Source organism: Schistocerca serialis, chromosome 8, assembly GCF_023864345.2.
Source record: "Schistocerca serialis cubense isolate TAMUIC-IGC-003099 chromosome 8, iqSchSeri2.2, whole genome shotgun sequence".
NCBI lineage: Eukaryota > Metazoa > Arthropoda > Insecta > Orthoptera > Acrididae > Schistocerca > Schistocerca serialis.
The window spans coordinates 76,959,644-76,975,233 of NC_064645.1; the positions used below are offsets into that span (position 1 = coordinate 76,959,644).

The following is a 15,590-nucleotide window of genomic DNA, read 5'->3' on the forward strand; positions in this document are numbered from 1 at the left end:
ATTGAACAAATTGTCCCAGAACACAGTACAGAGCTGCATCACATCCACATCACAACATATGTTTAAAGTGGTCTCCGTGGGATGCAGTGCAAGTGTTCTCACATCGCGTCAGGGATTGTCACACTTTTTTGCACGTTTTGGCCTCTCTCCAAATAGTGTCGCAGGCATCATGAACACGCTGTTGAAGGGTCTGTACTTCAGGAACTGCTTCAGCATACATAACGTTTTTAAGATGCCCCCAGATGTAAAAATCCAGGGTGTACAAATCTGATGATCTAACAGGCCATGCTGCAGGGTCTCTGTGCCCTATCCAACGTCCAGGGAAGATGATGTTGAGGTGTTGGCAAACTGTAAAGCGGAAGTGCGGTGGTGCTCCCGTCATGTAAGAACCACTTAACCTGTTATTTTGCCAAAGGTACAGTCTCGAGCAACTGAGGCAGAGTATTCCACAGCAAGTTCAGGTATGTTCCTCCATCGAGGCATTAGTGAATAATAACCAGTCCAAGTATTTGGTCCCCAAGAATCCCTGCCTACACATTGATGCTGAACTGATGCTAATGAGATGCCTCAACCATTACCCGAGGATTGTCTATAGCCCACAGATGATGATTATAAGGGTGATGATGCCAGTTCTGATAAAGGTTACCTTGTCATTAAAGAGGGCTGATGACAGAAATTCTATAATTGTGATGGTCTGTTGAAAACACCCTCGTCAGAATCCTTCCTGGAGAGGGAAATCCATAACTGATAACCCTAACACTCATTGCAGGTGATAGGGATAGTAGCAGTTGTCATGCAGAATACACATAATTTTATTTTGGCTTACACCTTGTTGGCGGGTCACTAGCCTGGAGCTTGTAGTGGTGTTTGTCTCAGTATCCGGCAGAACCTGGTCCTCCAGATCTGGTGTACGCACAGTCCATTGCTTCCCTGCACATTCTTCTGTCTGAAAGCACCCATGATAACACAAATGCTCAAAAAGGGCTTGAAGTGTTATGTGATTTGGTTGGTGATTGTGAGGGTACTTGTTTTGGTATAGCCGTGCTGCCTCTCGACAATTCCCATGTACTTAGCCTTAAACAAACACCATCTCAGCTTGTCCCCCAACGTGAATACTGGACCATTGTGCTGCTTACAGTACATTGCATCAGTCTCACAGCCTGCAACACACAAGGAAAACACAGCACATAGTCAGAGATGAGACCGATGACCTCGCCGTTTGGTCTCTTCTCCCCAACAACCCTCAGAGGAACTGTCATTCATCAGTGCCATCTACTGTGGCAGTGATGCATTTTCAGGTGCATGTTCATAGGACCTTTTTCCCTCCATTTTGGGTCAGGACTCTGTCCCTGCAGTTTGCCAGTTTTGTTAACATTCATTCTGTATAACTTTCTGCTTATTTCAGTTGTTCTTTCTACTTGGGTAATTGTTGTCACAAAGCATCATGTGGTAACTGACACCTGTTTCGATGTGGATAGCCTCAAAGAGGTCAGGTCTATTTGTCTCCGTTAGATCCAATCTATTTCCATCTTAGGTTGGGTTCAGAACTGTCTATTGTAGGTAGTTTTCAGAGAAGGTATTTAATAATATTTCAGGGGATGTGTTATAATGCCCACCACTAACAAAACTGTAATTTCCCCAATTGATTACTGGATGATTAGTCTCAGCTGATGGTTACAGTACAATAGGTAAAGTTACGTACAAGCCAACGGAGGTTTTAAGGCACTTCGTTTAATATTTCACTGATACTTCTGGATTTCCTACAGCTATCATTATCTGGATTGGATTGAGTGTCACCTAATCTAAAAAAAGAAAAGAAAAGGAAAGAAAGAAAGAAAGTGTATGCACCCCACACCCAGTCAGCTACATAGGTAGCAGCCTCTGATGTGTAGTGCACACCTGACCCTTTTAGGGTGACCTTACAGTTAACCCTATGGAAGTCACAGCCTAGCTTGTCACAGAAACCCTCAAGGTATCTGGTTTAGTCGCTCCACTCGACTCAGAACCAAAGGACCACAATCAGTTCTGCGGACAATGCTGCAAATTGTGAGCTTCATAGGAACTCCACTTGTGAGATTGGTCTTCTCAGCCTTCTCTGCCAATTGCTAGAATGACCCACGAATGATTTCGGAGCCCACACGACAGGCATCATTTGCTCCTGCGTGCACCACAATCTGCAGTTGGTTGCACCCTGTTCCCGCAATTGCTGCTGGAATATCCACTTCAGCATGTTGGATGAGGCCCCCCAGGCACATACACTGAGGACACCTGGTGTCCTTTCCTGTCCCTTGCTGCCATTTTTCTAAGGGGTACAACAGAACAAGGTGGCGCAGTGGTTAGCACACTGGGCTCGCATTCAGGAGGACATTCCATCCAGATTTAGGTTTTCTGTAATTTCCCTGAATTGCTCCAAGAAAATGCTGGGATGATTCCGTTGAAAGGGCACAGCACATTTTCTTCTCCATCCTTGACCCAATCAGAGTTTGCACTCCATCTTTAAACCCTCAATGTCGATGGGACATTAAACACAATCTTCCATCTTTTCTTAGGGGTACAATCATTTGCCATACAGTTGAAGTGCCGATAGTTAGTAGGCCTCTGTCCTCTGTCCCTCTTGACACTGTACAAAACAGTTTTCCCCAAACCAGTTGAATTAAGTCCCATTAGCTCAGTTTCAGTGAAATACAGCACCTCACATTTGTTGGTTAGGGGTATCAGTACAAAACCCTGAATCCACCCAGGTCCCTCTTCACCCCATATAGGATGCGTAGGTTACTAGATCTACCATTGAAATGCTATTCACAATCAAGTGCATGAGTAATGGCAGATCACGTACTTTCTCCAGAGGACACAGGATCCACAGGTGAGGATAGTACTTAAGGTATCTTTGGTACTGGTACCACAGGTACGTGACTTATCAGGAGCTCCTCCAACACATTGATTTTCAGCAATTGCCAATGATTTGACAGCAGGCAGGGCAATTTCCATTTCCTTACAAATGTCAACTAACTGATACAGTGTTAAGAGTACAGCATTCACAGTGGAGCTGCATTTTGGTTGGTGCAATGTATTACAGGACAGTGGAATATAACTTTGATCTAAGCCTGCTGATTATATTTTAATTTGTTATGCTAAAAATAGTAATTTCCTATAAGAATTGGACCAAATACCCAGATTTGTATTGAGGCAATATATTTGTATTAAGGCAACAGAAAAACCTGAGGCTAAAAATTACTGATTTCCTAAAACTTTTTGTGGTTAATTGTAGTGGCTAGTAAACTCAAATATCTACATCTACATACATACCTCGCAATCCACCATACGGTGCGTGGCGGAGGGTACCTCCTACCACAACTAGCATCTTCTCTCCCTGTTCCACTCCCAAACAGAACAAGGGAAAAATATCTGCCTATATGCCTCCGTATGAGCCCTAATCTCTCTTATCTTATCTTATCTTTGTGGTCTTTCCGCGAAATATAAGTTGGCGGCAGTAAAATTGTACTGCAGTCAGCCTCAAACACTGACTCTCCAAATTTCCTCAGTAGCAATTCACGAAAAGAACGCCTCCTTTCCTCCAGAGACTCCCACCCGAGTTCCTGAAACATTTCCGTAACACTCGCATGATGATCAAACCTACCAGTAACAAATCTAGCAGCCCACCTCTGAATTTCTTCTATGTCCTACCTCAATTCGACCTGATAGGGATCCCAAACACTCGAGCAGTACTCGAGAATAGGTCGTATTAGTGTTTTATAAGTGGCCTCCTTTACAGATGAACCACATCTTCCCAAAACTCTACCAATCAACCGAAGACGACTATCCGCCTTCCCCACAACTGCCATTACATGCTTGTCCCACTTCATATCGCTCTGCAATGTTACACTCAAATATTTAATCGATGCGACTGTGTCAAGCGCTACACCACTAATGGAGTATTCAAACATTATGAGATTCTTTTTCCTATTCATCTGCATTAATTTACATTTATCTATATTTAGAGTTAGCTGCCATTCTTTACACCAATCACAAATCCTGTCCAAGTCATCTTGTATCCTCCTACACTCACTCAACGACGACACCTTCCCGTACACCACAGCATCATCAGCAAACAGGCGCACATTGCTATCCACCCTATCCGAAAGATCATTTATGTAGATAGTAAACAACAGCGGACCTACCACACTTTCCTGGGGCACTCCAGATGATACCCTCACCTCCGATGAACACTCACCATTGAGGACAACGTAAAATAGAGTTATTATGGTAAATGTAGATAATGTGTACTCTTCTTTAAGGGAAAAGTTGATGTAACACGATATGTTAGTTACGATATCTGCTACAGTAACTAAATCCCAAATGCCAATATACTCCAAACTGGATTATGCACAGATCAATGGTAACTCCGAACAATTGTCAAAAATGCATGTTTATTTGCATTGATATACAATGAAATTTGGGGTAATCTATTCTTTGGCTCTAACTGCGAATCACAAACACTGATTTACTATGAAATAAATTATCCAGAACACTCATAAAAGTAACTTATGAAAACATAGTTTTGTAAGTGTCCAAAATTCTCAAAAATAACCTATTTCTTACATAATTATACAATGCAGTTAGAGAATCATTGTTTTGAATGAGCATAGGCGTACTGTGATCAAACGTTTTAAAAGAGCACAAATAAGTTCAAGCCTAAAGTTGATGATAACAGTAAGTGTTTTTTCACAATTTATCACAGTACAAAGAGGTATTGATATGGTCATTGAAAGATTATGCAGAAGCAATGTGAACAGTAAAATACGCGAATTTAGAATTTAAAATTTAAAATCTGGATACAAATATTACACTTGCAGTTAAACACAAAATAAAGTTCCAGAGTCGGCGTTAAAATGTGTGAATTGCATGGATTTTTTACTTAGCTCTTTTCTTGCCAACCTCTGCATCGGCCTGCTGAAGATGAGCACCATAGTGTTAATTTATCTTAGTCAAAATTGCGAAAATTTGCACATCTGCCTGTTGAAGGTAACAGAGCCAAGACATTGCTTTGGTGTACAGATTTGCAGTTACTGACTTGTTTATTTGTAGTACAATTCCCCCCTCTTTCTTCTTTCCTTAGATTTCAGACTGTACAGTCTGGCTTGTGCTGGAGATAAAATTCATGCTTACCTAGATTCAACAAGCTACCAAATAAGTGAAGTCTTGACAGTTACATCAAATGAAATGCTAACAAAATTACGGAATTACCAACAGCTGAATGTCCACTCTCAAACAGGCTTTTGCAGAGACTCTCCACTGGAACTCACTTTTCTTCTCCCCCCCCCCCCCCCTTTTTAGGCCATTGTCAAGGCAAGTGTTATTCTGTGGAGAGCAATGGGTCTCAGATGCAGGGGTGAAGCTGCTAGCTGCTCAGGATAATCGCCAAGTCAGCAGGTGGCAGAAAGCGTGATCAAACTGCAGAGCTGCTTCCTTCTTACAGTAATGCTGCTTCCATCACACTTTTTAATATGCACAAGCAATACAAATTCTCCACAAAATATGCATATTCAAAACTCACTAAAACTAGTAATAAGAATTAACTGTATGTTTGGTGTGAATCATTCGTCGGTGCTGTCAACATTGTGCAACATATCACTTCACAGAAGCGACATATTGTACCTCACTGTCTGCAGTTACAAACTGATTTGATACAAAGTGATGCATCTTCACTTTTTGTTGCTTTCTGGTGTCAAAAAATTCACTTCATTATTTTGAAGTGGTAATGAAATGAGATAAGGAGCTGTCTTTGACAGAATGAGTGTTTTTCAATACTTTTTTAGTTTTAGGTAATGGCTGAAAGCAATACTTGTAGTTCACTGGGTTACATTCGGTACCAAAAAGAGGGACACATAGCATTTCTCACATTTCTTCCACTGAAGAGTCGAAAAGTTTCGTAAACTAAGTGTGACTATAGCAGACAAAAAATTTTGCTTCTAAGCACACGCTCAACAAATGAAAAGTATGGCTATTTTCTGAGACTACAATGTTTGCAAGCAAGAATGGAAGAAAATACAAAGATGGCAGTGTTATGATAAAATAAAGTATTCATCAAAATTTTACTTAATATGCATACAGTTTTTATTGCGAGTTATTTGTTATCACACCTTGCCTATTTCCATTGCACATAGGTACATGAAATTGTAGCATCTATTTTTTGCAAAATCTACATCTATTTTCGTCAAACTTTGCACCTATTTTTCTTGTTTGTAAATGATTAGATGGACAATTTCAAAAGGTTGTCACAATACACGGGTGAAAATACACTGGTGAATACAAATAAATTATTAATTCTTTGGAATTGACTGCAAAAAATTGCTGATTCAAAGCTTTTTGACTGGAATGTTTGCATTTGTAAAAACTTGTAACACATTTTTCTTACAAAGTGGCCTTTGTTTCCTTCATTTGGCTGTATTTAACCTTTCAAAAACGGTTGTGCTGTTGAAAAGCAGCAGCATTTTCCGACCAGTTAAGTGAATATGTCTCGGGCATAAGGTGTTTCTGGACATTGTCTTTTCCTGCCCAGTTTGAAGATTAAAAAAATCCGCAGACTACTAATTTCGACTTCTTGCAGGCATTTCTAGCACTGCGAGCCATGCCTGACAATACTACAGATAGAACTGATGAGGCACTTAGCATAGAGGTAGAACAAAATATGTGGTAACTTGATTTTAATGTTGGGGAAGAATTTTGGTGCCGTTGAAAAACGTTACAGATCTTGTTTTCCAATCACTATAGTGCAAAGTGCGGGTACTATAGGCTGTATTCACAGATGCCCATAAGCGTAAACAGACTAGAATTTTGGCTGCCACAGAGGCAGGATCTGTGTGAGGACACAAACCCACCTCCATTTTGCTGGGCAGCAGCATGCAGCAGAACTGACACAGGGATCGCCAATTTCCTCTGGTGTTGTAAGGGTCATAATTGAAATCTGTGATGGACCAGGATTAGTTGCTTCACTTCTTTCGAAAGAAGAAAAGAAGACAACATAAAACACAAAGCATCTCGGGGCAGCTACCGCGCAGTTGCTTGTTCAGGTTACCAGAGCATTGTTAACAACATAGTTCAGGACCGACCTGTAGTGGTATTCGATGCAACTACAGTTCAAAGCATGCGCTCCCTGATTTGCCACGTTAAAACAGCCTGCATTACACTAGCTTTTGAGCTTTAGCAAAGAAACAAACATATGTAGTTTTATCTTGTAAAATGCTAGGTCCAATGGCTGAGTACTATGTTGCACTATGCTATGTGCATCTTAAACAAACCATTCAACCGTCCACATTGGCATGGCAGTAAATCATTGAGCACGTTGATACATCGTTGCATTTGTACATTACATTTTGCAAGTAGGTTCTTGCGCACATTATCTTTCCAAATTGGGCTTCGCCAGATGATGTACAACGCCAATAACTGCTTACATTTTTGATATAGTATGCAAATATATGGCTATTTCAAACTATCTATGATAAACAGCTCATTTGGATACAATTTTCTTTGAAAGAGCATCTATTAATTAATTTCACATTTTTAGGCAAAATTTGCATCTATTTCGCATTTATCATTAAATGAGAGTTTTCCAGTATCTACTTTTTCCTCTGGTATGCTAGAGTCACATTGCTCACGACCTCTTGTACTGTTGCTACTCCATTGCCCTGCAGCTGCCAAGGTCCTGTGTAATGAGCGAGTTTGATGCATGAACTGACAGCGTCTAGAAAATATAGTTTGATGAATTTTTCATAATCCCACCAATATTGTCGTAAACTGTGCGAAATATCCACTGAACTATGACAGTGCATCATACAAATAGTGTGTGATACTTTTTATCAAATTTTTTTGAACAATATTGCACATGAGACTTTGTCATAGGCTTAAGACACTTTTCAGGCAGATGTCACAAGTCTTCAGTTCTGCTATCACTTTATGCGGAGTTTCATAAGAAATTAGTCCCCCGCCCCTCCCCCCGCTATAGTACTAATTTCATACAGACTTTTGTAGACAGCTTCTGGGTTAAGATGCAGTTTACTTCTTATCAGATCATTAAAATAATGGCCTTCGTTTTGTAGGTAATTAACTGTAAAATCTGTATTTGGGTGTACATCCCAAAGCATCGTGAAAATGTTTTATAAACAACTTGAATAATAATGCAACTTAGTGTATAATTTTAGGCTGTTCAAATTGACCTACACTGAGAGAATTATTCATAGTTGTGTGTGATGATGTCAAGACAAATAACATCCCCCCCCCCCCCAAACTGTGTTTACCTCTTCTTGTAGTATTTTTCCTGCACCAGTTGGATGCAATCCACAGCCAGCTGCTTTAAATCAGCAAGTTATTTAACCATTTTGCTAAACTTCAGCTGAAATTTGCTGTCCACAGTGCCAAATAATTCAGCTTGTGTACCTTCTGTATTTCATTCAGTGTCTTGACATTTGGCTTCCTGTTGTATTCACCCTATATGGCAAGTAATAAAAAGTTTATGGAAGTTCTTGTCTTGGTCTTGAATTTTTTATCACCACATGCACTTTAACATGGTTGTTCTTGTACTACTTTGAGTTTCTCTCTCGTCTCCACTACCACTGTTGCTGTTATTGGTTACACAAGTTTGATTCTCACAGTTCCTCCAGTCTCTGTGTTTCAGTTGATGCTGCACATTTGTTTACAGTTCTTACAACTCCCCATGCTTTTCTGAAATTCATACAGTTGACGATAAATTTAATTTGTTGCTCTTGCTGTTCCTGATACATTTTTATTTGTTCTTGCTGTTCTTGGTAATTTTTCTTTATAGCCTTCTAGTCTTAGTTATCTCATAATCTACTGGGCTTCCTGTTTTGTTAATTATGCTGCTGTCTGTGCATACAGAGTTACTTAAGCACAAAATATTTACCGGTGTTTCCTATACATGAACTATTGTTACACATTCTTTGCACGAGTTGTTCAATACTTAGTTGTTATTAAAACTACTCACAGCTGTCAGTAATCAGTTGTAGTTTCATTATCTCTCTGTATGTACCAGAATATTTGGTCTTGATTATTGCAGCCACTGTTAGCAGTTCTTTGTTAACTCCCCCACTGCAGAACTTGTAATGTCAGTTTGGTGTTGATGTTGCGCATTATCCACATCTGAAGACACTCAGCGATGGGAGTTGTAAGCTAACAATTTGACTGGGTACTACACTTTGAGAATATAATGTCACATACCTTTTATAAAATTTTTGACACAGTACTGTGGTACTAATACATCTTATAAAAGTTATTGCAGTCCTAGATTTCAAAAAAAGATATGTCAAAGAACTTTGGCAATGTAACACAAATCTTACAGCAAACATTAGTTGGGTTGAGGGTATTAAGATTTGAAGGCTGAATTATTGATTCACTCTGAATTATCACAGATGTTTGTTCTTACCATCATCATCATCATCATCATCATCATGTATTCTGCCATAGGGCAGGGCTTCATGTATATCTCTCCATGCACTCCTGTCATTTGCTGCCCTCTTAATTTTCTCATGATTATTTCTTTCCTTATACTATCCACCATCTGGTATTGTCTGTGTCTTCTTCTTCTTCTTCTTCTTCTTCTTCTTCTTCTATTCACTGTTCCCGCCATGCACTCATCAATAAGCAATCTTCTCATCCAGTGTCCAAGCCGATTGTGTTTCCTCTTCCGGATTAACTTTAAAATTTCTCTCCCATCCCTCACTCATCTCATCACCTCACCTCCTCATTTCTCACTTCATCTACCAATTTCATCCCTTCCATCCTCTTCCAAATCCACATCGCAAATGCTTCTATTCCTCTTTCTTCCTTTTTCCTCAGTGTCCATGTCTCAGCTCCGTATAATGCCATGCTCCATATAAAACACTTTGCCAGTCACTTCCTTAGGTCCCTGCCCATGCACCCACATAAAAGCCACCTCCTCTTATTAAATGCCTTCTTCACAATTGCCACATGTGTTTTAATCTCCTTATTACATCTCATGTCATCCTTAATTATGCTTCCCAGATATTTGAAAACTAACTTGCTCTGTATCTTCCCATCCTACCTTTACACAGGTGTCCCACTCAAACCTTCCTGATTTCAAGGGCCCAGGAGAGAAAAACCACAGTAGATACAACATTGAGAAATCCACCACACTGTAGAGCATCTCAAGAAATTTATATTCCCACGTCAGGAATGCCAAGTATCGTCACCAAAGTGCAGCATGTTTGCATGAAGTGAAAATGATGACTCCACAGCAGCGCGCGCGCAAGCAGTAGTGTGGTTTTCAGAAACAAAATCGCTGATTACTGTTCAAAGAAATTCTCGTGTGTATGAATGTGATTCACCTGATGTGAAAATAATTAAGGATTGGTATAGGAAGTTTCTGGCAACAGGAAGTGTTCTGAAACATTCTGGCAGTGCACGTTATGGAGTATCAGAAGAGACAGTGGAGGACATGAGACAGACATTTCTCAGAAGCCCACGTAAGTCAATTCGTCAAGCATCTAGGCAACTTGATATACCTCGATCAACAGTGCATTGTCTAGTTCACTAGCGTCTTCGTATGTGTGCTTACAAAGTGCAAATTCTGCAACATCTGACGCCAAACGACAAACCACATCAACAACAGTGTGCTGCAGATATGCTGCAGGATATTGATATGGGTGCCGCCTTCCTGTTTATTCTCAGATGAGGCAACCTTTCATCTATCAGGAAGGGTTAATAGGCATAACGTTCGGATTTGGGGTTCACAAAATCTGCACGTTGTCATTAATCATGTTTGTGATAGCCCTAAACTAAAATTCTGGTGCAGGCTAATGCACAACAGGATTGTTGGAACGTTCTTTTTTGTGGAACGAACAATGAATGGGTCAGTGTATCTGGACATGTTGGAGCAGTTTGTGTACACTCAGATACAAGACTTGGAACCCAGCATCATTTATCAACAAGATGAAACCCTGCTGCATTGGTCAACGGCTGTTCGCAAGTTGGATCATACACGGAGGACCCATCGCCTGGCCAACACATTCACCTGACATTATGTCGCTTGATTTCTTAATGTGAGGATTCGTGAAGGACCGCGAGTATGCGACCTAAGTGGATGATATTTCTACGTGCTACATCATATCACTAATGCGTTTACAACAATAACAGAGGAAATGTTACAAAGAACTTGGAAAGAAATGGAATATAGACTCAATATTCTTCATGCTACAAATGGTTCACATGTAGAGGTGCGTTGATGATAAATAAATAAATTCTTTGAGATGCATTTTTCATTGTCATATCTACTGTGGTTTTATTCTTGGGTCTTTGAAACCAGGGAGGTTCGAGTGGGACACCCTGTATTTATTCTTACTTGCACTTACAACTTTCATTTTGTCTTTTTCTTATTAATTCTCATTCTGAAATTCTCGTAGGTCTTGCTTAACTATTTTTCACAATCCAGTCATAGTTTTTGCACTCTCTGCCAATAACGCCATATCGTCCGCAAATTGAATACATTCTATTCTCCTACCACCAGCCCACCCTTCTGTTTTTCATTTCAAATATTTCTGAGTAATATGCTCCAAATATACGTTAAATAGTTTTTTTTTTTTTTTTTTTTTTTTTTTTTTTTTTTTTTTTTTTTTTTTTTTTTTTTTTTGAGGGGGTTGGCTGCCTTGTCTCACTCCCCTTCCAGTTGTGCTTTCCTCTGTTGTCATCTAATTCCCCAGCTGTACTCATATATGCTATTGTAGATATAGGTTCTTAATCAGTCTTTTATTCCTCCAGTCGACACCATTCTTCCTTAGAATGTCCATCAATTTATTTCACTGTATTGTATCAAAGGCTTTCTCCAAATCAGTGTAAACTTCTCTTCTTCTTTCAGTGTATCTCTCACCTTTCTCGGCTGTCCAATTGCATCTCTTGTACCCTTCCCTCCATACTGTTTCTCCGCCATACTTTTTTCCAGACTTCCATGAATTCATCCATAGCAGAACTTTTGTTATCTCACATTTCTTGGCATTGTTTTCCTTCTCAATCGGTGTCATTAATGTCAAGAGAAAGTCATCTGACCGTTCACCTTTTTCATATGTCATATTACATAAGTAAGTTAGCTCTTTTACACTGCTACTCCCAAGGCTCTAAACAACTCTGCTGGTAATTCGTCAATTCCACTTGCTTCGTGATTCTTCATCTCTGTTATATTCTATTCTCTGTTCTATTTCTCTTTTCAAGATACAGCATCCTTTGTCCTCTTCTGTAACTGTCATCTTCTCTTCTAATTCAGTATCATTTGGTTTTTGATCAGCGTCATTTAGGCAGTCTACATAGTCTTGCCACCTTGCCAACACTAACTACTATTTATGAATCATAGTCCCATCACTTCTCCTTTTCTAGTTTCTCTACTTCTTACATCTCTCTTTCATTCCTGTCTTCATTGTGTATCCTGTTTCCCTCCTTAATTCATTATAAAACATTCTTTTCCCTTCCTCAATTCCTACTGACTTCTGTTTCCTTCTTTCTTCCATCTTATTCAACTTTGCCTTTGTTATCCATTCTTTCCTCATTCTTTCGAACTTCCTCATCCTTAAAACTTCTGCAGATTCTGTAAGGTTTTGTGTCATCCTCTTCCATTTCTCATTTGCACTCTCGTCATTGTGTCCTCTGTCCCATTTTGACACAAATATGTTCTTCAACTCAGCATCTTTACCCTCTTCCTTTAGTGTTATTTGCAAGTCCACCACCAAGCTGTGGTCCAAATCTGTGTCTGCTCCAGGGCATGCTGTGGCATTTTTTATGCAGCTTTTGTACCTCTCTGAAGTATGACATAAGCAATTTGGTATCTGTCATCATTAAACCTAGATATCCATGTATATCTTTAACTTCTGTGATGTTCAAATAATGTGTCCAATCACAAGAGAGTTTTCTCTACAGAAATTAACCAACCTTTCGTTTCTTTCATTCCTATTTCCCTATCCAAATTTTCCAACCAGTCCCTGTTCTTTTCCCTCTCCTACCTTTCAAATCCCCCATTAAGCTGATGCAGGCTTTTATTTTTCCTCTTTTCTTGTTCTGCTAATACCAAATCTGTATGAATCACACAAACTAACCCAAATGAATTAAAAAATATAGCTTTGATCACAGTGAGTTGCTGCCTCAGCCAATACAAGATTATCATCAGAACATGGACTAGGTTTAATAATGCATTAAATCATTATCACCTGCTTTTGCTTAGTTCTGATTATTGTCTTTACTATGAATAAATGTTAATGAGTATTACTTTTTTTTTCCAGCTGGCTATAACAATCTGGAGGTAGCAGAATTTCTTCTGGACCATGGAGCTGATGTTAATGCTCAGGATAAAGGTGGTCTCATTCCATTACATAATGCATCCTCTTATGGTCACCTAGAGATTGCAGCACTTCTTATTAAGTTTAATACTGTTGTTAATGCAACAGATAAATGGGGCTTCACACCTCTACATGAGGCTGCACAAAAAGGGCGCACTCAGTTATGTGCTTTACTGGTAAGTGTGTGAAACAGTTTTGAAAACAGTGCATATTATGTACCTAGTTGATATTTCACTGTGCAGTAGAATGAGTAAAACATCTTGACAGATTAAAACTGTGTGTAGGACTGTAGGCCACCCATCAAACCCTTCTGCAATGTCATACTTCACAAAAACAGTCATGAGTACTTTTTATAAAAATTTGCACCTCAAGATATAATTTGGTTGAATGTGTAGAATGAAAGATAGGGACATCCAGATCTTTTCGATAGCTGTCTATACATTGTTTATACCCATATATTATTTGTGCCACAGAAGCTGTGTTGCAAATAATGGAATGAGTAAAGGTAATACCATTTTGTCTGTGTGTGTGTGTGTGTGTGTGTGTGTGTGTGTGCGTGTGTGTGCGTGAGGGGAGGGGGGGGGGGGGGGCTCCTAGAGAGTTGTCAGGTGCAGTTACTCTAGTGTTTTGGCAAATAGTTGCAATTTCATTTTTGCAGTGTGTAAATGTGTAAATGGAGTCACCTTAAGAAATGTCTCACATTTTTCAGGCAATGCACATAGTGTCAAGAGAAAGCATCAGTTTATTTCCTGTCACAAACAGAATTATTTTAAATGCAAAATTTTACATTCCGATGCAACAAAGTGGTCTCCAGTTAGTCTAGTGTGATATTGTTGTATTGATATGTGTTAAGGGGCAGTAAAACATTGAGAATAACAAGTTCTGCAGCAGTGACTGAGCAGCACTGCTGCAAAGCAGCATCAAGCAGTGCGGACCAGGGTGGCACTCTTACAGTCCCTGTTACTATATATCAATAAGACGAATGTTGCACTAATTTGGGATCACTCTTCTGAATGGGCATGTAAAAAATAATTTCTTTTATTACAGAAAACAAACTGACACTTCCCCTCAACATATGACATTGTGTAAAAAATGCAGTGAACAGTATTTGGTTGAGCTAACTCCAGTTCAACCAAATACTGTTCACTGCATTTTGAGCTAACTCCAGTTCCTTCCCCCATGAACCATAAACCTTGCCGATGGTGGGGAGGCTTGCGTGCCTCAACGATACAGATAGCCGTATCGTAGGTGCAACCACAACGGGGGTTATCTGTTGAGAGGCCAGACAAACGTGTGGTTCCTGAAGAGGGGCAGAAGCCTTTTCAGTAGTTGCAGGGGCAACAGTCTGGATGATTGACTGATTTGACCCTGTAACACTAACCAAAACGGCCTTGCTGTTGTGGTACTGCGAACGGCTGAAAGCAAGGGGAAACTACAGTCATAATTTTTCCCGAGGGCATGCAGATTTACTATATGATTAAATGATGATGGCGTCCTCTTGGGTAAAATATTCCGGAGGTAAAATAGTCCCCCATTCGGATCTCCGGGCGGGGAGTACTCGAGGACGTTGTTATCAGGAGAAAGAAAACTGGCGTTCTATAGATCGGAGCGTGGAATGTCAGATCCCTTAATTGGGCAGGTTGGCTAGAAAATTTAAAAAGGGAAATGGATAGGTTAAAGTTAGATATAGTGGGAATTAGTGAAGTTCGGTGGCAGGAGGAACAGGACTTTCGGTCAGGCGAATACAGGGTTATAAATACAAAGTCAAATAGGGGTAATGCAGGAGTAGGTTTAATAATGAATAAAAAAATAGGAGTGCGGGAAAGCTACTACTAACAGCATAGTGAACGCATTATTGTGGCCAAGATAGACACGAAGCCCACACCTACCACAGTAGTACAAGTTTATATGCCAACTAGCTCTGCAGATGACGAAGAAATCGAAGAAATGTATGATGAAATATAGGAATTAATCAGATGGTGAAGGGAGACGAAAATTTAATAGTCATGGGTGACTGGAATTCAGTAGTAGGAAAAGGGAGCGAAGGAAACGTAGTTGGTGAATATGGATTGGGGGTAAGAAATGAAATAGGAAGCCGCCTGGTAGAATTTTGCACAGAGCACAACTTAATCATTGCTAACACTTGGTTCAAGAATCATAAAAGAAGGTTGTACACATGGAAGAAGCCTGGAGATACTGGCAGATTTCAGATAGATTATATAATGGTAAGACAGAGATTTA

General features: G+C 39.8%; 1 protein-coding gene across 2 annotated transcripts in view; it reads left to right on the top strand.

Moving 5' to 3' along the window:
- Positions 1 to 15,590, top strand: part of LOC126416028 (poly [ADP-ribose] polymerase tankyrase) — a 301,772-nt gene that overhangs the window by 209,692 nt on the left and 76,490 nt on the right. For both annotated transcript variants that reach the window (XM_050083481.1, XM_050083482.1), the window contains exon 12: positions 13,293 to 13,525. In XM_050083481.1, the coding sequence (XP_049939438.1) occupies positions 13,293 to 13,525 (233 nt within the window). The remainder of the gene's footprint in view (positions 1 to 13,292; positions 13,526 to 15,590) is intronic.